This window comes from Tachysurus vachellii, chromosome 13 (genome assembly GCF_030014155.1).
Source record: "Tachysurus vachellii isolate PV-2020 chromosome 13, HZAU_Pvac_v1, whole genome shotgun sequence".
Classification (NCBI taxonomy): domain Eukaryota; kingdom Metazoa; phylum Chordata; class Actinopteri; order Siluriformes; family Bagridae; genus Tachysurus; species Tachysurus vachellii.
Window position 1 is genome coordinate 9,592,359 of NC_083472.1, and position 22,312 is coordinate 9,614,670.

Below are 22,312 nucleotides of genomic sequence, written 5' to 3' on the forward strand. Positions count from 1 at the left end.
CTTTGACAACAGAGGTGCTAGTGCATGCAGAATGATTAGAGCTAGTCAAACTGTGGCACAGCAGTTTTAGTAAATAGATCATAAAAAGTGAGGCTCAGACAGAATCATGCTCAGATGATTTTTTTTAACCTGGGAAAGGCCTAAAGACAATCAGATCAATCAGTCCCTGTTTTTGGCAGAGAGCGCTCTTAATACAGCAGCCTGCTCAGTATGACCCCATCTCAGGAGTCTGAAGGCAAACTTGTTCAATCCTGTATTTACAAGCAATTAACCTAATCCTAACTTACAAGAAAAAGCCTTAAAGGTGAAAAGGTCTAGTGCAGACTAACACTTATAGGCATAAAAATTGGGACTTTTTTGTTTTTGTTTTATTTTCTAATGAAAACACAAAAGGAGACTGGCACAGGCATGAAACAGGGTGTTTCCAAGAGAAGCTGATAGTTTCCTGTAAAGCCACATAAAGGTTGCTTAACTAAAATTGCCTTCCCCGTTATTTTCCCACAGCTGTGGTAAACACAATATAGGAAATGAGTGGAAAGTAAAGGACAAATCTTTACATGCCCAAACACTGCACGGATTATTGAAAAGGCCAAAATGAAATCAGTGATTTCAGATCGTCGGATCTATAACTGGGACTGTATTTACCTCATTCAATCACAATCTTATGCATTACAACAAAATGTCCTATACTTGTATGTTACACATGAGCACCAATTTTGGTTAAAAGTAAAACTTACATAAGTATAAACTTTTTGGTTAAGTCCAATTTTAGCCTTTTGCCAATAGACACTGTTTGAGTCCATTGATTTAGAGAATATAAAATGATATACTCATAGTAAGAGTGGAGAACAGTCTGAAGTCACTGTGAATATGCAAAAAATGCAAACAAATATATAGGAATTGTTGGCAAATACTTCTATCATTAGTTTTGTTTTGTATGACATTTTGCCATATTTTTATTATGATATTGATCTTATTTCATGGACATAACTAAAAATTTTAATCATATATACCAGCATCCTCATTCCTAAACCAACCACCGCTCAGTCCCTAACAAACTGACACACCTAGATTGGACAAATCTTGTATATGCTTGAACAAGTGCAAGCAAAAAAAAAAAAAAACACTTCTGGTATTTTTTCTTCTTGTTTTCATCACACTAATGTAACAAAGGGTTGCAACATTAAGTAAGACACTGATTAAGTAAGGCCTGAGTTGCAGCAGTAGCAGTATCACCTTATATGTCTCAGTGAGAAACCGATCTCTGGATATGTTATGATGAAATTATCTGCTACAACACGAGTTGAATTCTTTAGTCTGATAAAAAACATTGTTCAAGTTTGTGCTTTCTGAAATCTATATTATGAAGGGTTTGTTTCAGATATTCTATTAATGCAAATTTGTATGCTGGTAATTCAACTCAAATTTGAAGTGTTCATGTGTATTGCTTTATTAGACAAACTGATGTTTACCATAGTGTAGAAATTACCACTTGCCACCTAAAAGTTGGATTAAAATATGCAGTCACAGTGTTTCACAGAGAAAATCACAGTGTTTTTACAGCTTGTCATATGGCCTCAAACCGTTGCGTGAGAGTGGCATTTTATAAAACAAAAAAGCTCCTGTAATTACCCATCAGGGGCCACAAACCAAAACAGAGAGTTTAAAGTTGTTTACAAAGGAAAGGCTGTTTTGGAGAAAGAAAATCTCGCTTGCCAGACTCAACAGTACAACTGCAGTCGGCACACAGACAATGACCTGAACATCAGTGTAAAGGTACAGAGTAAAATCATACTGTTTCACTGGCAAGCTTCAGTACTATGTAACATGCATGTGTAGTGTTCACAATGCTTTGACTGCCAAACAACACGCCTGAGGAAAAGCATTATTTGGAGCTTTCTAGTCAAACAAAGGATAAGCTGTGATATCTGGATGATTCATTTCTCCCTCTTTATATGGAGACACGACACAATGATTCTTTCAGGCTAAGCTAGGCCTTGTCTGGGTTAATCTTAGAACAGTGTAAACATGACACCAACAATCCTTCATCCATAGCTAGGCTAGCTTCTGCACAATTTAAAAAAAAAATAACAGCTTCTTTATTATTGGGTTATTTGCATTAGCCTTGTTAACAATGTCACAGAGATCACATTAGCACCAGCATCTAGGTCATGGTGGACAGGATCTGATTGCAAGAGTTGGGTTATGCTTGGCCAGGAAGGGGGATGGCTGTTGCTGACAGTCTCTCTCATTATCGTAATAGATGTCATTGCCTGAATGTGAGTAGATAGGACTAATGCAGAGCAGCACCTTAACAGAGCTCACCACTCTGCCCTCGCTGTCATACACTATCTCTTATGTAAGTCATTCGGCTGACAGCCACTCCCGATGGCGTGGTGGCCACAAATGAGCTAGGCAAATATCTGAGGAATCATGGCAATGCAGAGGTGGCACTCCTTCATAAACAGATTGTGAAAAAAAATCAGCAACAGCCTTCAAATCAATAAGAAAAAATTGTTTATCAGGTATATAAATAACTCAAAATACCGTCTGCAATGTTTCTGTTGAATTCAAATCATGAATCTTGTAGGTTCTTTTTTTTGACATAGTAAAAACAAACAAACAAATCTGGCTAAAATTTGGAAATACAAATTAATATCCAAATTTTGTTATGCCACTGATTGACATTGCCAAATTTCTACACTGGAAAGTGGATCAGAAATAGGAATTGCGGTGCACTCTTTAAAAAAACAAAACAAAAACAAAAAGAGGTTCCCTGCAGTTCTGTACTTGAGAAAGATTTCTATGAAGAACCCTTGGAGAGCATTGTTTGTTAAAATGATTAAATGTGTAAGGTGAAATCAGTCAATATGTACATAACTATATGTGGAATATTGTTTTAAAATGACATGTTTATGAATGTATTATTATTATTATTATTATTATTATTATTATTATTATATACAAATAATAATAATAATAATAATAATAATAATAATAATAATAATAATAATAATGTTATAAAATAGAAAATGTAAATTCACTATAAGAGAAATAATGCTTAAAGAATTTAATAGTAATTAAAGAATTTAATATATCAAAATATATAATACATTTAAAATGACACAGTAAAGGTATATGTACAAAAACCTAAACAATAAACCAAATCAATCAGTCAATCGAAAGGATTAATTATTTAAATTAAATAAGGAATTAAATTCTACAAAAAATTCTTCCAAAAGTAAATAAAAGTAAAAACTATAGTACGTAAACCATCTACGACATATATATATGTGGTGCAGAGATGGGGTGTGGTGGAAAATTGTGGACCAAGACAATGAGCATAAGGTGGGGATGGTATTAGGGATGCCAGGATTTTCAAACTTGTGCAGCTTTCTACATTAGACCCTGCAAAATCAACTCCTTCTGTCCTCTCCTTAACTAATTCCATCATATCGTGTATGCTAGCATGTCTAGTCACTATTGTTTATTGTAACATAATTTACTAAATTATAAATATTCCTACTGGGTATTTTCAAAGCCATAATACTGTCAGGTTTTGTAGTGCCGCAGATTGTTAATGTTTTAACACTCTATATCTCAGTTTTTAACATTTTTGCAAACATTCCCTAATTTATTTCTCTAATAAAACTTGGGTGTGACACTACAGCACCTTACTTATAAAGTAAACTTTATAATCTTTCTAGAACTAAATTATAATATAAACACAATGCCATTATTATTACAGCAAAGACAGAAAAAGAGAGAGAAAAAGATGCAGCATATTTTCTGTTGTGCTCAGATTCTGTCAGAAGGTTGATTCAGTATTGATTTGGATCAGCGAGAGCAGACAATTGAGTGGAGAAGCTGTGCAGATTTTTGCAGAGTTATTTTGGCCTTTTTAGGGCATTGGGCCAGGTCTGAACCCAAAGGTGAGCTATTCCAGTCCACAGCTGTTCCTGCCAGCACTCTCTGTGGGCATGAGTAAAATTTTTTGGATAAGATTTACCTCACTTTGACCTCCTCAGCTGCGTTGACAATAGCATTCTGAACTTGTTAAATTTCTGGCTTTGCGACGTACCCAGTAGTCTCACAAGACCACATACATACATACATACATACATACATACATACATACATACATACATACATGACTAGATTTCTCATCTATATTAACTTACAAAGTCTTGCAAAATTAATTAAACTGGAGATGTATTGGTATTTAATTGCAATGGCTCTCTACAGATTTGTGTTTAAAGACAGCCATGTCTTAAGGCAATTCGTCGAGTATACTCAGGCTTCGACTAGCTCTGTGATCAACATCACTGAGCCCATCCAAGAGAGATTGCGTTGTAAGCCAAAAACCCTTGACCTGTGTGTGTTTCACAAGCTAAGAGCACTAGGCTATTTACATTAGCTTAGCATTGCTTAGCATTGGCTAATCTGAAAGCATACAGTACATAGATAAGTTTTATGGCTTTGTTTTGTTCCTAATACATAAATGGTTTTACTTTCCTTTAGTAAGAATAATCAACCTTTTCATTCTGCCTCTTTTATTACTCCATTATTTGCTAACCACATGGGCTCAGAAGCAAAATTTTTTCGTGTCTGACATTGTTTGATTCACATCTACAGTGTCTATTACGGTGATACTGAATAGTTTGGCATTATCTGCTTGATTCTATTCAGTCAGATGTTTTGGGTGGTTTTGAAAATACCAGGATTGGGTGTGCCTTGTAAGCAGTGGCTTTTTGTACCAATTGCACTGTTTCGGTGAAGAAAAGCACCATGCACCAAGCAGTTGGCCCCTTTCATTGACTGAGTCATTAACAATGCTTTTATTCAACCTGTCAATTAAAAAGGATATCATACTCCTAGGTTTATGCGATTCCCCTGACAATTTACTTACACCCACTATAGTCAATGTTTGAGTTGAATCATAATCCCTATTTTGAAAGCAATTATATGATCAAGTGGGTTGTCTTTAACTACAATTACAAGATGATTCCAAATAAATCTGCCACTCCTGTTGTAGTCATCGCTTCAGAATTTATAAAATTACCAAATTATGTGTTGTGACATTGATGTCAAGGTTTGCCAGTATGGTTTTAGATGCCAAGTGATTTCAGTGGATGTTTATCTTAACTTAATTATTTCTCAACACATTTTGAGAGAAGGTGTTGATATTCCTGACAGCTTTACATTAGTTCTTGCTAGGGGCATCATGATTGCACAGCAGCAAACATAGCTACCTCACAACCTCCGGTTTGCTCCTAAGCTTGGGATACTCTCTGTCTGGTGTTTCTGTACATGTTTTTCCGATGACCGGGTTTTCTGGTTTGTGGTTCAGACCTCCCAAAAAATGATGGTGTATTTATTCCTGCTTCACCTATCCTATGAGTTCTCCCCCCAGAGTGTGCTAGCGATATCGCTTTAAATCCACTATGATCATGACCAGGCTAAAGCCATTAATGAAGTCCAATCCATGACAACCTTACAGTTTCTGGCAACTGTAGTTTATAAATCCTTTCTTTAAATAGCTAATTTCTCAAAAAAGTATTTCATTCTTTCATTTTAAATGAGGTCATACAGGAAGTTATGAAAACCTTGTCTCAGCTTTGTGTATTTCCCAGGGGAGAGGCTTCCCTGAATTAGCGCTTCTGTTCACACTGTGCTTTTCCCTTGCACTTTTTGTTTTGTAATATTTATTGACACAGCTGGGAGCAGCCACTGTGACTTGTGAAATGCATTCACTTGATCTCCTTCCAAGAGATGGCTATAGCATACAAGCAGGTTAAGGGGCATTGTAGAGGTAGGAAGTACTTTATTCACAATGCTTGGGGTCCTCAAAGCCCAGATTTCCCCTGCTTTATCCTATCTTGTAGGATCAGGTTTACTTTCTCCAAAACAACTTTCAAAAGGAAGCTCTTCAGCCAAAACCTCAAGCGCCTTGCATGACCCCAGAAGTATTTGCGTAAGTAGTCTGGCCCATATTCCTTTCAAGAAATATCCCGCAGGCTTAAAAGGAATCCATGAAAATGTGTTTCATCCTTTGGTGATTTCTGTCTTTTAAATAGGCTATTGCAGCCCTAACATTTTGATATAGCCAGAAATTTAGTCTGTTTTAGGATAGACAAATAAAAAAAAATACACAGAAAAACTGTACAGAGTTGCACAACACCATACTACACCTCTTAAAATTATGAGAAGAAAATGGTAAGAGACAGAACTTTGCAGTCTTTAATTATTTGTCCCTTCGTTTGGGGTTTTCCTGCTGTTTTTCCAAATCTCTGGCATATTGTTTATAACCCTACACAGTCCCCTCCCTCCCACTCTGGAGACAAGTTGAAGTCCCCAAGCAGGCCACTGTGCCAGGGTTGTTTTCGTATCGTTTGTGTTGTAGACACAACTGTATGTGTGCTTTTTAATCCTGACTTGTGTTATAGACATGATTCCTGAATCCTTGTCTATGAGTGACCGTGTGTGCTTTCTTAGCTGCTGTCTGACATATTTTTGTGTTAACTACAGGAAAAGAATGACACCATGAACATAAGGAAGTCCAAAAATTTACTCCTGAGACCTAAGCCTGAGAACACAGTGTATTGCTCTGTTCAGGTGTGCCCATGGTCTGGTCAAGTTTTTATTATTTAAGTATCTAATTTAATGTTTTAGAAAATAAGTCAACACCTTTTGACCAATCAGATTAGAAAATTCAACACCGCAGTGTGGTATAAACAGTCTAGGCTCAAGAGTACCCGTGATTGTTTGTGAGGGAGCTTTAGGATGTTAGATCTACTATATGTTCACTGAGGCTCAGACCTTAAACAGGCATAACCTGTAAACATGAATAAGTTTTCCTGCTTGTATTAACCTTAATCCAGCATTAGCATTTATTGTTAACTCCATCTTAATGTTTGAGTGACACAAAGTTTATATACCTCCACCCAGATATAATCCTCATAGAGATGGCTGGCATGAAGCAACTTAAAGGCTACTTGGAAAATAATAGTGCAGCATTAAGGCTGACAACACCCTAGTCCAAATCCTTTACATGGATTTCAACACATTAAATAAACTCTTCAGGGTTGTTTAGTTTTTAGAAAACAGGTCACAGAGTTCTTCCATGTACAGGACACCAGAAAGCAGTCTTGCCAAATCTCCCAGTTACTCTCTGTCCTAAACACTTTCAGACACAGACCCCCATTATCTCAGCTATATCAATAGCCCTGTGCTATTTTCAAAAAATATCAAGAGTTTACATCTTAGGAAACATGCAACTTATTATTTAGGCTTATTATATGAAATATTTCTGCTTGACTGAGTGAAATATAAAAATATGACATTATGTAAGTAAATGGAGGAGGAGGGAGGGGCATTGCTTCTAAAGCACAGTACAGCCGTGGTGCAATTGCTTTTCTGGTCACATAGTGACTAAAAGCACCTGGGTATTTATTAACAGTGGCTTCTAAGAATAACGTCGTGTATGATAGATAGGCTCATGATAGAAATATTTGTTTCTGGTCTTATATATCCTCCACATTTCTCATATGTTCAATTATGCAATTAATCAATTATGCATCTTTGACTGTAGTCTTTTAGTGCTACATCTGAAAGGGGGAATTCAAGAAAAATTAAAAAAGCATCTTTAGTTTTCAATAATTCAAAGATTCAAGGCCCAAGCCCTGATCTTAAAATACTGTATGTGATGATATCACTTAACAGACAATATGACTAACACTGAATTTAAATAATTTTTTCTCTAATGAACATGAGCTATTAAAATATATGCCTAATGTAATTATTCTAAATTAGGAAAGAATTTCATTAGGAAATACTTCAGTGCTGCTGACTGCTTTATTCTGATTCGTCAAAAGCTGTTGTTGTTTAATTTTCTAACACAAGTTAGAGTTCTAACACAACTTTCTTGTCCCAAAACCTTCCTTCAGGGACCAGTAAAAGCTTAAAAACAGCTATTGTATATAGTGACAGCAATTGTTGATATGATGAGGTTTTCTGCAAAGAAAACTTTTTTAATCAGTTTTCAGGATAGAGGACTTGACAAGTTGCATTTTTTCCTATTAAATTTAAAAGAGAGGTAAACAAAAAAAAAAAAAAGACTGTTGGGTTTATAGCTGTTATAGTATAAATGGTAATAAAAAGCTTTTTTCACAGACATTGCATAACAATAAACTTAGCTATAGATGGATTAAATATGTGGCATTCTTTAATAAGAATTGTGTTATAAGAGGAATAAAACATGACAGAGCATGCTTGTTATTGAAAAATAATCAGCTTCCAGGTGGTAACAGATAACATGTTGCACGCCACGTCGTGTTTTATTTCATGCATAAATCACTATCATTGTTATTGTGAAATGTTTTTAGCAATACAAACACTATAAAAGGGGGATCTATGACCTGGGAAGGTTGTGCACCTTATCTGACTCCTCCCTGATTTTCATCAGCCAGTTATCATTAGAAATTTATGATTGCTAATTTGCCTAGAGGTTTTGTGGTATTAAGTGATACGTTAGCACAAGAAATTAGCCATTAATCATTTTACAAGCATAAAAAAAAACTGTTAGAAGTCAGTGATTCAGCTTGCATTCAGTTCTAAATAATTACTTAAAAGCGATTGAGAAATCTGTTTCGAAATGTCTAACCTGTGGCTTGTACAGGTTTGCTGCTGAATAAAGGTACACTATGATGTCACTTATCACTCAGTGGGGAAAAGAAAAAAGACACAAAATACATACTTCGCTGTGTAATGACCTGCCAAATGTCTCTTAAGGAAGCTTTGTCTGCAGGGTGTGTTTTAAATGTTTCATCTATGCATTTGTCAAACTCACATAAAAGCACAGACATATGAAGCCCAAAAGTGTACAATGTGCACTGGCAGCAGATAATGCCATGAGTCATTATTATCCTGACAGATACTTCTATCAGTTAATCAACAAGTGTCAAAACACATTTCACACATGCATGAGTCCTTCCTCTAAATATAGCATCAGACTAAACATTTCAATCTGTAGCAGAGTTAATAAGGAGAATTTGGAAGTGTGCTTCTGGAAAAACAAAAATGCAGCCAGTGATTAAATGTGCCAGACCTCACCGGTAATTACTTGGAATTACTCTTCCTTTGTAACCTTCTGTGAATTACTTTATATTACGTTTTCACTGTAGTCTGAGAGGTAAGAAGCACAAGCAAACATCATTTATACAAAAGACTTTCAAACTCCTGGATATAAAGGAAGGATGTCCAGAAATCAGGCTCACCCTTAGACTCTATTATTATATACTTAGTGCACTGTACATTGTAAATATACTCATATTATTTATAGGAATATTCTTGAAATGGTAATGATAGATAGAAGATGAAGATGATAATAAGATTTACAATTATATTCTGTCGTGACAGCACTCAGTCTATCTCAGTCTTCTGTAAAGGATTTAACTTTGCTATTAATTGATTAGTATCCACAAGCTTACATCCTCAAGTAGTAAAGTAGTTCTTCAGTAGGTTTAATTACTGTGATAGTTTGTGCTTATATAGAAAATGAGGTTAGAAATGAGGTTACAGATTTAGTTTGAATTCTTTGGCACAGTTCTGAGTATTTAATCCATTCTTAATGAACTGTTCCATCGAGTTCCATCGAGTCAGGATTCAACATGCATTAAACAACATTAAAGAAAAACTTTTTTTAATTGTTATTAAATTTCTTCTATAATCTGCCAATCAAATCATCATGGGTTAGTGTGAATGATTTGCTGCCCTTGGCCATGTGTAGAAAGTGTGTGTGTGTTTGTGTGTGTGTGTGTGTGTGTGTGTGAGTGTGTGTGTGTGTGTGTGTGTGTGTGTGTGTGTGTGTGTGTGTGTGTGTGTGTGTGTGTGTGTGTGTGTACCTGTGAAAGAAGAGCAGAATTGACAGCATGGTCTGGTCGATGTTGCTGTTACAGATTCCCTCGTTGAGCAGGTAACAGGGGTCACGCACCACCGACTCCATCGAGTCCTGTCTCATGATGGTGTTTAACTTGTCTGTGTTCAGGTTCTGGAAGATCAGCTGGTCCCGGAGTTGTCTAAAGTTACTGATGGAGGTCGGGCTTCCCAGGCTTGGGAGTCCAGATCGCCCTGGTTCTGTATCACTTTCATTGGCCAGATCCATGCAGCAGCTGCAGCAGTCCAGGCCAATGGGGGAACGACAGTCTTCGTTTGACATTAGGCCAATTTCAGAAAAGATCCAGTTCCTTTCAGATCCGCATACACACACGTCCAATCAGTAGTCCTGGCAGCTCTGAAACTCCAGCGAAACAGGCGTATGTCTGTTTTGGCTGTGAGTGTATAGAATTCCCTGCAGGTGCTCTCCGTCAGAGTCGAAGTTGTCAGAGTGGGTGGCTGGACACAAGCTGTGTGTTTGTATATTTGTCAAGATGGGATTGCTCCCTGAATGTGTTTGAATGAGAGTGTCTCTGCCACGGCAGTTTTGTACGCACGAGGAGGTGATATGGCATGCAGCGAGTGTTTGAAAGCAGAACCAGAAGCTGTCTAAGCTTTTCTGTCCCCTCCTCTTCTCACTCTGTACTTTTTTCCCTGCCCATGTGCGTGAGTACAGCAGCTCACAAGCAGGATTGAGAGAGAGAGAGAGAGAGAGAGAGAGAGAGAGAGAGAGAGAGAGAGAGAGAGAGAGAGCGACAAAGGGTGGGGAAACTCCTGTGATTGGTTTGAGTGTAAGAGATTCTTCTCAGTGCACGCACTGGGCCCTCCCCATTCTGTTCACACACACTCACATCACAAATTAGGGGAGGACCTCAGTCAGCTATGGAGAAAAATACAGTTTGCATGAGCTGAGGTGGACGACAGAAAGCACATGAGAGGGAACAACAAATCTATGCCCCCACAGACACACACACAGAGAGAGAGAGAGAAAATACATGTATTCACACTGCCACTGGTGCTCTTTAGTTTCATTGTATTTCGTTTAAGGTTTATTTGTTGACAGGTATTAAAGTCTCTTGTCTGGCTTTCCATTCCTTTTGACATGCAGCACCTTTAAGTAATGCTACATGACAGGTGATTATTGTCAAATTTTTAGAGTACTAGCAATTAACGGCTCAACCTTCAAAGCTTTTGTGTGTGTGTGTGTGTGTGTGTGTGTGTGTGTGAGTGTGTTTCTGTGAAAGAGAGAGAGAGAGAGAGAGAGAGAGAGAGAGAGAGAGAGAGAGAGAATGGAATACAGAGCAAAGTCTATGCAAGGGCTCCAAGAAAGTCTGCTTAAAGTCCATTTGTTGTCCTTGACAACTGTGTTTGAATTGTTATTACTACTGATTATTTCTTAATTATGTATAAGTAAATACAAAAATATATAAATATGTGATGCTTTTTAAATACAAACCATGGTGCTTTTTAGAGAGCAGGCATGTTAGTATGAGAGGAAATTGATTGCACAAGCAGCATTCTTCTTTTTTTTTTCTTTTTTTTTTTTTCTTTTTAAGTAAATGGAAAAATTCTGTAGTTCCTCCATGGCATTTCATGCAAAGATCATGAAATGGTGCGTATCTTTGTCACTGAACAGACTTTTTTCAGTTCAGTCTTTTGGTATAGAAGATTAAGTGACTCAGGTTTGACTTATGGAACACTCCACTGTTTATTTTAACCTTTAATTCACAAACACAAAGCTAATCACAACCCCTTGATTAGCAAAGCCATAGCAAAGGGGTGTTTCCAGAAATGATCTGGAGAAATCTCATGGCATTATTGTGTAAAGGCTCTATTCTATCTAGTGAACAATAACAAAAAAATAGAAATTCGCTTTGCAGAAATCCCTTGTCACGTTTCATTTCCGCAACTATATATATATATATATATATATACTGTAGTGTATGGCCCCTACACGCCTGTATGCACTCTTTAAAATGTCTGGGCATGTTGAGATGGCTGATAGTGTCCTGGGGATCTCTTCCCAGACTTGGATCACTGGGGACAGGAGGACAGTCTGTGGTGCAGCATAGAGGCTTCAGAAGCTGCAATATAAAATGTCCCAGATGTTTTTGATTAGATACAGGTCTGTATTGTCACGCACTAGGAGGAACCCAGGGTCCACTGCACTAGCATAAGGTCTGACAGTGGCTCAGAGAATTTCATCCCCTAACTGCAGTAAGGTTTCTTCCCCAGACCTTCACTGATCTACCTCCAAACCAGTCATCAGTCATGCTTGATGAGGTTAGGGTCAGTATAACGTTCTCCTCGTCTGCTCGGTGTGAACCTGCTCTCTTCTGTAAAGAGAATGGCACGGCAGTGGAGGACCTGCCAAGTCTGGTGTTCGAGATCGAGCTGCACATTGCTAAGCTTTGAGCACAGGTTCCACTAGAGGAGGTTAAGCCCTCATGCTGCCCTCATGGAGTCTGTTTCTGACAGAAACATGCACACCAGTAGCCTGCTGGAGGTCATTATATAGGTCCCTGGCATAAAGAAAATTCTGATCCTACTGCTGGGTTGTTGCCTTTCTATGGCCCTGTCGAACTCTTCTTGTGTAACTGCTCATCTCCTGGTATCTCTGCCATGCACTTGAAACTGTGCTGGGAGACAAAGTAAACCTCCTCAAGATGGTATGTATGGATGCACCATCCTAGAGGATCTGGACTACCTGTGTAACCTGATTCGGTTGCAGGGACTGCCTCACGCTACAGGTAGAGACAAGTCAGTTAAGAAGGATAAGGAGAGAGCAACTGTCTTTAGCTACCACCTAAAAACTATTTTCTTTTTTGGAGTTGGCTTGCTGTTGCCGCTCCAGTGCACCTGTTGATATATTTATTTGCACCAAAGCAGGTGAAACTGATTCACAATCAATTGTGCTTCCTAGCTGGACAGATTGACATCCTTAAAGTGTTCTTGTCTTGCTGTTATACTATGATGATTACGTGTTCCCTTAATTTTGAAGCAGTGTATATAGAAAACAGTACATAGTGTTCCTCACTAACGTTACATAATCGAGCCTGTGTGAAGCTGTTTTTGGTTCTCGGTCCGTTCCCGGACATAATTCCCAATCCTCAGCCTCTAGGATTATTTATCCATCTATTAGCCCTTTCTCCCTTTCTACCCTGTTGACAGTCATTGCAACTACCATTCAAGAGACACATAAACTGGATGTTCCAAGAGCAATCTGTCTGTTCCACAGACACTGCATGTGTTTTGCATTTGCTGACTTGAATGTCATGATGAACTTCATTCCATCCCTCATCCATTCCTTCTGGCCTTCTTTGGCTACATTTTCATGTTGCCCAGAACCTCAGCTTTGGACTTGAATTCATCTAAAATATATTTACTCTCAGAAAAAATATTATACACCTTATGATACATAATTGGACCCCAATTTTTGTACCTTTAACTAATTTTTAGTCTAGTTACCTGTATGGTGAGGAACACTAAAAATTGGCCAATATAAAGAAATATTATTTTAAAAACTGTGTGATCAGTAACCAGTGGTTTGTTTTTAACCTCTGGAATTAATTTGAATATTGAGACTCGGATTCAGAATCTACACAGACAGCCTTGATCAGAAGAGTACTTTGGTCCATTTTCGAAAAAAGAGTGTCTTTCACAATTTAGGTCAACATTGAACAGCTCAATAATCAACAAAACATGCCTAAAAAGGAAACAGGACTCAGCATTTTGCAGTTAAAACAAACGAGAGATGTTTTAATAATGTAGATTAAAATAAAGCCTCTATGTGATCATGCACAGTTCTACATCCCAGTAAAGATCTCTCTTACGCTCGATGGCATCACTGCATTTAGTGTAGGTGTGTTAGAGTCTCCCCAAGATGCTACACCTCAGTCACTTGAGAAATAGATGATCTTGATATTGAATGCATAAATGACTTTTGAATTGATATCTGTGTGTTAGAAAATCTCATCATTGTCAATTTATAGTAACTGACACTAAACCTACTGACGATGCTGCATGAACTAAAAAGAAATAATAGACTTTCCATAGAATAACTCGAAGAAAGGACTAGGCTGAGATTAAAACATGAGATTATTCAATGAAGTTATTCTGGCAGGTTGTGTGCAGGACATGAAAACAATAGAAAGTGTTAATAATTAACAAATTTCACTACTACTATTAGCTCTGATATGCGAAGATATCTCTTATCCGATCTCAACTTCTCAAATGCGAAGTTACGTGTATAATCTGACCAGAAATTGTCTCCATAAATTATACTTTTAAAGTCTAATCAGTGAGTAAGACAGTAATCTCATAAAGAATTATAACCAGTATTAAAGCATTGTGTAGGTCAAAAGTAATGTGTAATTAAAGCGTTGCTGCCCTCTTGAGGGGAATTGTTGTTATTATTCATGTGGTTTTTCAGTGTAAAAGATCATTGATGACTCTTTACTCAGGCTTTGATAATGACATATTGACACATGTACTAATTCTTAGAGCAATGTATACGTAAAATAATTATGCACATAAATTAACATGCAAATGAGTCACTTATGAATAGCCATCCTGATACTGGTTCACTGGGTCACAGACTAAGAATGAAGCTCTGCTGTGTACTGGATATACATTCATTAATTAACATCACAATTTATGTACATTATGAAAGGTTTGTCTGGATACAGTTAGGCAATTTTAGCTATTTTTTTGGCCACTTTTCCTATCTTGTGTAATTTTGTCAAACTTTTAGAGTTTTCCGGACCTTCTCATTAGAGCCTTATTAGAAGACTTGAGTCCCCTTTTTATTAATTATTTATTTAGTTATTTAGTTATTATTATATAGTTGTTATTATTATTATTATTATTATTATTATTATTATTATTATTATTATTATTATTATTATTATTATTATAAATACATATATATTCTGTATATACAATCAAATATACATGTTAAAATTTTTGTTTCTGGTATAAATCATTTTACATACAGTATCATAAAGACACATTTTTTCACATTTCAAGGATTAGGCATTAACATTTGAGAAGATAATGTATGCTTTGGACTGGTCAGAGTCCAGATCTTAATCTAGTTGGCATGGTGTAGAGAGGTGTTCTTTCAAAGAATTTTAGAAATAGTAATCAACTGAAATCTGTTTGTATCAGAACATTTGGTCTGAAATTTAATTCCTTCTGATTGTTGTCATTGTTGTCATTTGCTCTTCATAGCATATGCTGTAGACTATTTACTTAATAGATCAAACTCTCTCAAAGTTATCAGAACCACATCTATTTTTATAGCATTGCACCAATGAAATGGTTTAATGGTTGGTGGTTTGACTGTATTGACTGATTAAATTACAATAGAATTTTTGTAAATACTTTGAAATAAGACTTTCCTAAATTAACTGAACACCCCGTAGAGTAAAGATAGCTGTTAAGGCTTAACTCAGAGCTGTGTATATTTGAGAGCACAGATATCTGATATGGGGGGAACAGCTGTTTAGTGGTTGCCGTGTTTGCTTTACATATCTGGGGTTTGGGGTTTGATTCCCGTCTCCACCCCTGTGTGTGTGGAGTTTGCATGTTCTCTCCATGCTTTTTACTGTGGTTTCTTCCCCTAGTCTAAAAACATTTAGGCTCATTAGTATTAATTGTGCATTAAGGGATGGGTTTATATGGGTATATAAACTTAAGTTTATCTAAAGTAAAAAAAAAATAATAATAATTATTTACAAAAAACTTAATTGAAGATTACATAATTGAAGGCTCTTTCTGCATACTATCATGCTCCCTGTTATAAAGGTCAATATCATTTCAGCACAATAGTTAAATATTGCTAGAAAAGTATTCTTGCTGAGTGCAAAAGCCTGGAGCACACATTAAAATGCTGTCAGTGCTTATTTACAGTGGTACATTTAAAATCTCCATTAGCTCGAATCCTTCACCACTGACTAATCAAACTTACATAACTGTGAGGAAGAATTTTACACCATTCCTGCTGACAAATATGTTTTTAATAATAATGTCATAAATATTTCTAGGATACTTGCAAGAATAGCTTTCTTAAGACCTTTTTCCCCGCATTGCAAGTGTTAATTGAAATGTTAGCCATTGTTTTGTTGAATTATCCTACTTTAATTAGGTTACTGTGACAGATCACAACCCTGAGATTCATTCATTCTTTCTTTCATCAGTAACCTCATAAGTCAAGCTTGTTGCGTATCTGAGGTGAAACTTTGCCCAATGTTGGAGAATTCACAATGGATGGGACACCAGTCTGTAACAAGGTACCACACACACACACACACACACACACACACACACACACACACAAACACACACAAACCAGGTGAACTTACCCTGAAACGTTTTGTTGAAAGCTGATTGTCCCCTCAATGTTTGAAAAATCTGTCTCATGAACATTATCCCAGAACGTCTAGGTGATTTTGTGAAACTGAGACATTCAGCAATGTGTTTGTGGATGCTGCAGCAAGACACAATGAAATCAACAACAGAATTTTTACAAAAAAAAAGTAGATAATGTATGTTTTTAACTGGTCAGGCCAGAGTCCAGGCTTTAATCTAGTTGTAAATGCTGCAATTTCAATAAATCCAAGAAAGATGAACTAGGGTTTGTATCGGAACCTTTAGTTCTAAGGAAGAGTCCTGTTCTACCTGGCCACTGATATTTGACAATTTTATGGATCTGTTCTTTAAACCCAGACACCTCCATTATAAGAAAATTATGTGTGATGGATGATTTCAATATGTCCTCTCTCAGACTCAGGCTAGCTGCTCGTATCTCATGTTCATGTGAGCCAAAAATGGACACAGCTATGATTCAGAGGGAAAATTGTGGGACCCATTTTAGGCTAGACTTAGTTAAGGTGCAATCAATCAATCAAAATACATTTTCCCTTAAAAAAATACCAAAAGAATGCTTAAATAATTAATAAATAAAACAATTAATTAATGCAGCAGACGCTCATGAACATACTTTCAATTAAAAATGAAGTTTGGAGGCCATCACAATTGAATAATGTTATCAATATCTAGTGAATTTTTATTGTAATTTTTTTTAAATAATATAAAATAAAATAGGGTGCATGATGGCTTAGTGGTTAGCACATTCGCCTCACACCTCCAGGGTTGGGGGTTCGATTCCCGCCTCCGCCTTGTGAGTGTGGAGTTTGCATGTTCTCCCCGTGCCTCGGGGGTTTCCTCCGGGTACTCCGGTTTCCTCCCCCGGTCCAAAGACATGCAGGGTAGGTTGATTGGCATCTCTGGAAAATTGTCCGTAGTGTGTGAGTGCGTGAGTGAATGAGAGCATGTGTGTGTGCCCTGTGATGGGTTGGCACTCCATCCAGGGTGTATCCTGCCTTGATGCCCGATGAGGCCTGAGATAGGCACAGGCTCCCCGTGACCCGAGGTAGTTCGGATAAGCGGTAGAAGATGAATGAATAAAATAAAATAAAAAAATAAATAAAAATAATAGTAATAGTGAGTTTAGAGTCGACAGCATACAGTCTAGTGGCTCGTTCTGAGCATTTTTGTATTCATCTATTCATTCAAGTATTCATGTTTGTTTGCAGTTCCTATTTTTGAGTAGGTGACTAGGTGAAACTGAAATAAGTATGTACTCTGGTCGGCACTGCTTTTCTGTATTGTCTTTTGTGTAATTGTATTGTAATTGTATTTTGCATTGTTTGTTTGCATTGTTCGTTGAACGTTGTCTTATTTCACTATGTACTATATATGGATGAAATGACTATAAAAGCTTCTTGACTTGACTTAAAATATATCTCTCTTGCTGTGACTAGCAATCCCGATGCCGGACAGCAGAGGTCACTCTAAGCCCATAAAGCTACCTCACTACACATTCTTCATCTATCCTATCCATCAATTGTACAGCTGGTAGATTCAGATACTTGAGTCAGTCATCAACTATTTAACATAAACTACTTTTTAATATGTCAGACGTGACTATAAATAAATACTGACATGTTACAGCAAACCAGAGCTTTTGTTTTTTTTTTTTTAACTGAAACAGAGTTTGAAGATCTCCATACAGGATGCAGACTAAATATTTAGTAATAAATAGGACTGCTTACAGGAAAACTGATCAATTCCTTTTGTACACTGAAGTGAGTGTTCCATGATGCTTCTCAGCCAGCTAGAGGTTCAGCAGATATTTTGGAGGCTGATTAATTCTGGATAGAATGTGCTTGTCTTACTGGAAAGGAAATTTAATGCCATGTTTACCAAGCTTTTCATTAACCTTCATTTAAAAGTCTGAAACCTACATTTAACCTGACAGTTCACCAGATTAAAAAGAGAATAAATCCTTCTTTTACTTTTCTCTAGTGCATGTAGCCCTAAATGCAAATATCTGAAGAGGGATTAATCATTTCCTAGCCTTACTCAATGTGAACATTTCCCTAAACAAATTCACCACTGATGTGTATTCTAGGGTAAGTAAAATCAATATGCTGAGCATGTTGAGAGGACACTGTTAATCCAGGATACAGAGAAAAAGACCTTTGCCATTTGATACCTTTGCCTTTTTCCCCTCATGAAGTCCAGCTCATGCCCAGACTTTGTATTGCACGGGATCAACAGACTTTATTGATACTGTCTAGACTTCTGACATTATTCTGAGCCGAGAGCGAAGTCTTATGACCTCCCATCCTCACTACCTTAATCATGTGAAATGTGGCCTCCAGGTCACAGACGATACGACTGATTCAGTTCCACCAGCATGAATCCTTGAGGAGAACCATGCAGTGTCATACCAAAGCCAAGGACGTCAGATATCAGATTTATGATTCTGTCTTATCTAAGCTCAATTCAGAAGCCTGAGGTGGTTTACTTTAAGTGGGAGATTTTGGGGGCTTGTGACGCCTTGTGACAGATCTAAAAGCGACTGATCTAAATCTAGAGCACAACCAACATGTACTTGTCATGCTGAGGAGTCGCAAAGGCATAAAAACTTTTGCAGCAATCCAGAAACCTAGATACATCAAATATCAATTTGGTCTAGTCTTGAAATTTTGCAGTTTTTTGCAGCATGTCTATTTTCTTCATTTATTGATTAAATCCTCTTTGTATGTATTTTCTAAGATTTTCTTCTCTCTTCCTCTCGCTAGCTTCCCTATCACACAACAGCTACCAACCAAGCAGGATGAAGTCTAACACATGCTTCCTCTGACATGTAGCTTTCCCAGTGTATCTTTTAACTGTTACACATGGAACATCACTTCACAGCTTGAATTAAAGCCAACACGCTTGAATGAAAGCCAAATACCATCTTCAGTATACATGACCTAGCAAACACCCACAACAGTTTAGTGTTACTCTGACTGACAGGAAAGAAATGAATGACGACTCTCCACCTACATATGTAAGCTAATGGCTATGACATTGCTATAAAAGTTTACCAGATATTTGTTGATAATGCCATCTAGAATAGACCAGATTTTATCGAGCAAGTGAATCTTTAAAAGCAAGTCACATATCTGCGTAATTAATAATTTTGAATTCTGTGGAGATAAAGCAGCTTACACATCAACATTCCTCAAAGCCATTAAGATGTCACAGGATCCCATCATGGCATCACTCATTTATTCATCTTCAGTTAGAGCTTTATCATGGTCGAGTAAATCTGGAGCCTATTCTAGGAAATACTGTGAGATGTAAGATGGGAATCATGGCACCATGTACACACACACACACATACACACACAACCAAGAGCTATTAAGAGTAGCTAATTTAGTATAGTATAGTATAGTATAGTATAGTATAGTATAGTATAGTATAGTATAGTATAGTATAGTATAGTATAGTATAGTAGCTTGTTTATGGAAGGTAAAAGGAGAAAACCTGAGAACCCAGAGGAATAAACAGGAATAAACCTTGAAGCTTTCCGACGTTAAAGTTAGAAATAGGTATTTATAAGTAAATATTGTAGTAGTGTATTTATGTACCTACATACGAGGTATATATTCAGTCCTGTGGATTTATTCTATTACTGTTAGGGGAAAACCCATAATACCATGATATCTATGAAAAATATATGTGTGTGTGTGTGTGTGTGTGTGTGTGTCTGCGCACTTCCCTGAGTGATTCAATTCTCTATATATTTCCAAATGGAAATTTCCAATTTCCAACATCCCGGACCAGGATAAAGCACCTACTGAAAATCTCTGAAGGATCTCTGTAATAGATCTCACAGAAAATCATCCAGATCAGGTTGCATTTCAATGAGGTCATATTTTTCACTCATCATTTCCCAGGCTCAGAGCTGTTTGTATTATTCATAGCAGGAATTATGCATTGCATTCTTCCCATCGCACTGTATTTTATAGCACAGTTCTGTTTATTGCTATTCTCTCAGAGGCAAACAAAAGTGCCACTGTGACGCCACATAAACAAACACCAGTTTTCTGTTCACATAAAGATGAATACATTTTGACACAAAGTGCTATGACAGTTGACGGTTACAAATAACATGACAAAAACTGGTTGCATAAGCAAAACAGTAGGGTCCCAAAGTGACTCTAGGCTACTTGGTACTATTAGTGAAAAGAAAATGGAATGAATGAATCATTGATGTGATATGTCATATTTTGGTTGTGTATTGCTCTTCCACTCTTAAATGTTTATCTTGACAACAGTATCTATGTATTTGCAGTATGACTCAGTTTCCTGTTGTTCACATAAACCAGTACATCTGATTAAAAATATAACCTTACGTCCATAAGCTTTTAGCAGTGACGAAGGCAAGCAGCCAAAAACAAGCTACTCTGTTTTGTAGTAATAGATTTATGTTTGGTTAACACATTTGAAAGATGGTAAAACTGGTTGAAAAAAAGGTTTGCAATTCTGTTGTCTGAACTGAAAGCTTACAGGCCACATGAATTGTTTTCATCATATTTTCCTTAATTATACTTTTCTAATTTGTAATTATGCAATTAGCAGTTCCTTATAATTTTAGTTTATATGTTTATTTTGAGTTATACATAGTGAAACTTTTTCTCTTTTTATCCAAATAAAACCCAAACCATTATATAAACATTATATCATGAGGTTTAGGGTAACGTTGCTGCTCATTTCACTTCAGAAAAATAACGTACAGTTTATGTGAAAACGTGTGCAGTTTATTTTGGAAAGGGATTTTAAGCTGGTTCAGTCCCACTGTTAATGCTGTTTTCATGATGTCTTCTTCTTCTGGCTGCTCCCTGTGCAGGGTCGCCACAGCAGATCACGTGGTCCGCATATTAGATTTGGCACATGCCCGTCCTGGCGCTATTAACTCTTCAGTAGCTGGGTTAGCTGCCTGCCCGGGAATCAAACCTGGGCCATGGCAACGAGATCGCGGGATCCTGTTGCTGGACCACCTGGAAATTGCTGTTTTCATGATATAATGACCTAAAGTGCTTCCCTGAAAGGAAATAAAATGAGATAGAACATCTCAGCTATAATTTTTAAAGGCAAAGCTAACCAATGACTATTTGCTTTTTGATGGCTGGTTATTATAAAAAGACAGACTGAGGGTTTAGTTTATTAAGTATTGTAAGTCTATGTTGGTCTTAAGTTTTTGCTAAAAGAATACAGTGGAGCTTCTTGAGATTTCAGGCACGGCAAAGGCTCAAAAACTCTTAGCATTCGAGTTTGTGCTGGGTAATTCCAGATGACTACAACCTTTTTGTCAAGGAGTGAGCTTCTAACATGCACGTGCTTTGTAACTTCATTTGATGCCTCACAGACACACGAGACAGCCCATGACCCAAGAGAATAATTGGTGCTGGACAACTATAGAACAGTCTCAGGAGTGTTGAGCTAGTACTGATTGTGTCAAAGACTCCTGTGTGCTTTGATAAGTAACTCTTTCTCAGTTTGCTTTACCCAGAGCCACCATGCGACTGCTGTTAGACTGACCTTTGTGGCTCCCTGCTGAGGGTCGGCTCCGTCATTACCATAACTGACATTCTAGAGAGAGTTTAAAGACAGGAAAGGTGGGTATCAGAGACAATACTTTATGTGTATTCCAGGCACGTATGTGTGACTGAGGGTGATAATCTTTTTATTTTAAAATGTCAACAATGAAAATGTCTAATGGTGCCAAAGTGCTGCCGTAAGCAGACAGTTTTGACCAGTACATTGTGTTTGAAGACAATTTTATTCCTGAATATTCAACTAGTCTGTTACCATTTTTTATACAGTCACTACTTGCATGCAGCCTACCACTGAACTGTTTTTTCCATCAGTGATAAGCTCTGACTGTGTCTACATGTACAAGCAGATGCCCAAACAAACTGGAACATCCTTTGCTTACAAGGGGGCCATAGGGATCCTGCCCTCCTTCATATCCAG

The 22,312-nt window shown here is 37.1% G+C and overlaps 1 protein-coding gene across 1 annotated transcript in view; it reads right to left on the reverse strand.

Annotated features, from left to right (window-relative positions):
• Window positions 1-10,591, reverse strand: part of tsc22d3 (TSC22 domain family, member 3) — a 30,770-nt gene extending 20,179 nt beyond the window's left edge. The window contains exon 1 of the mRNA XM_060885333.1: window positions 9,903-10,591. Coding sequence (XP_060741316.1) covers window positions 9,903-10,216 — 314 coding nt within the window. The 5' untranslated portion in view covers window positions 10,217-10,591. The remainder of the gene's footprint in view (window positions 1-9,902) is intronic.
• Between the last annotated feature and the right edge of the window lie 11,721 nt (window positions 10,592-22,312).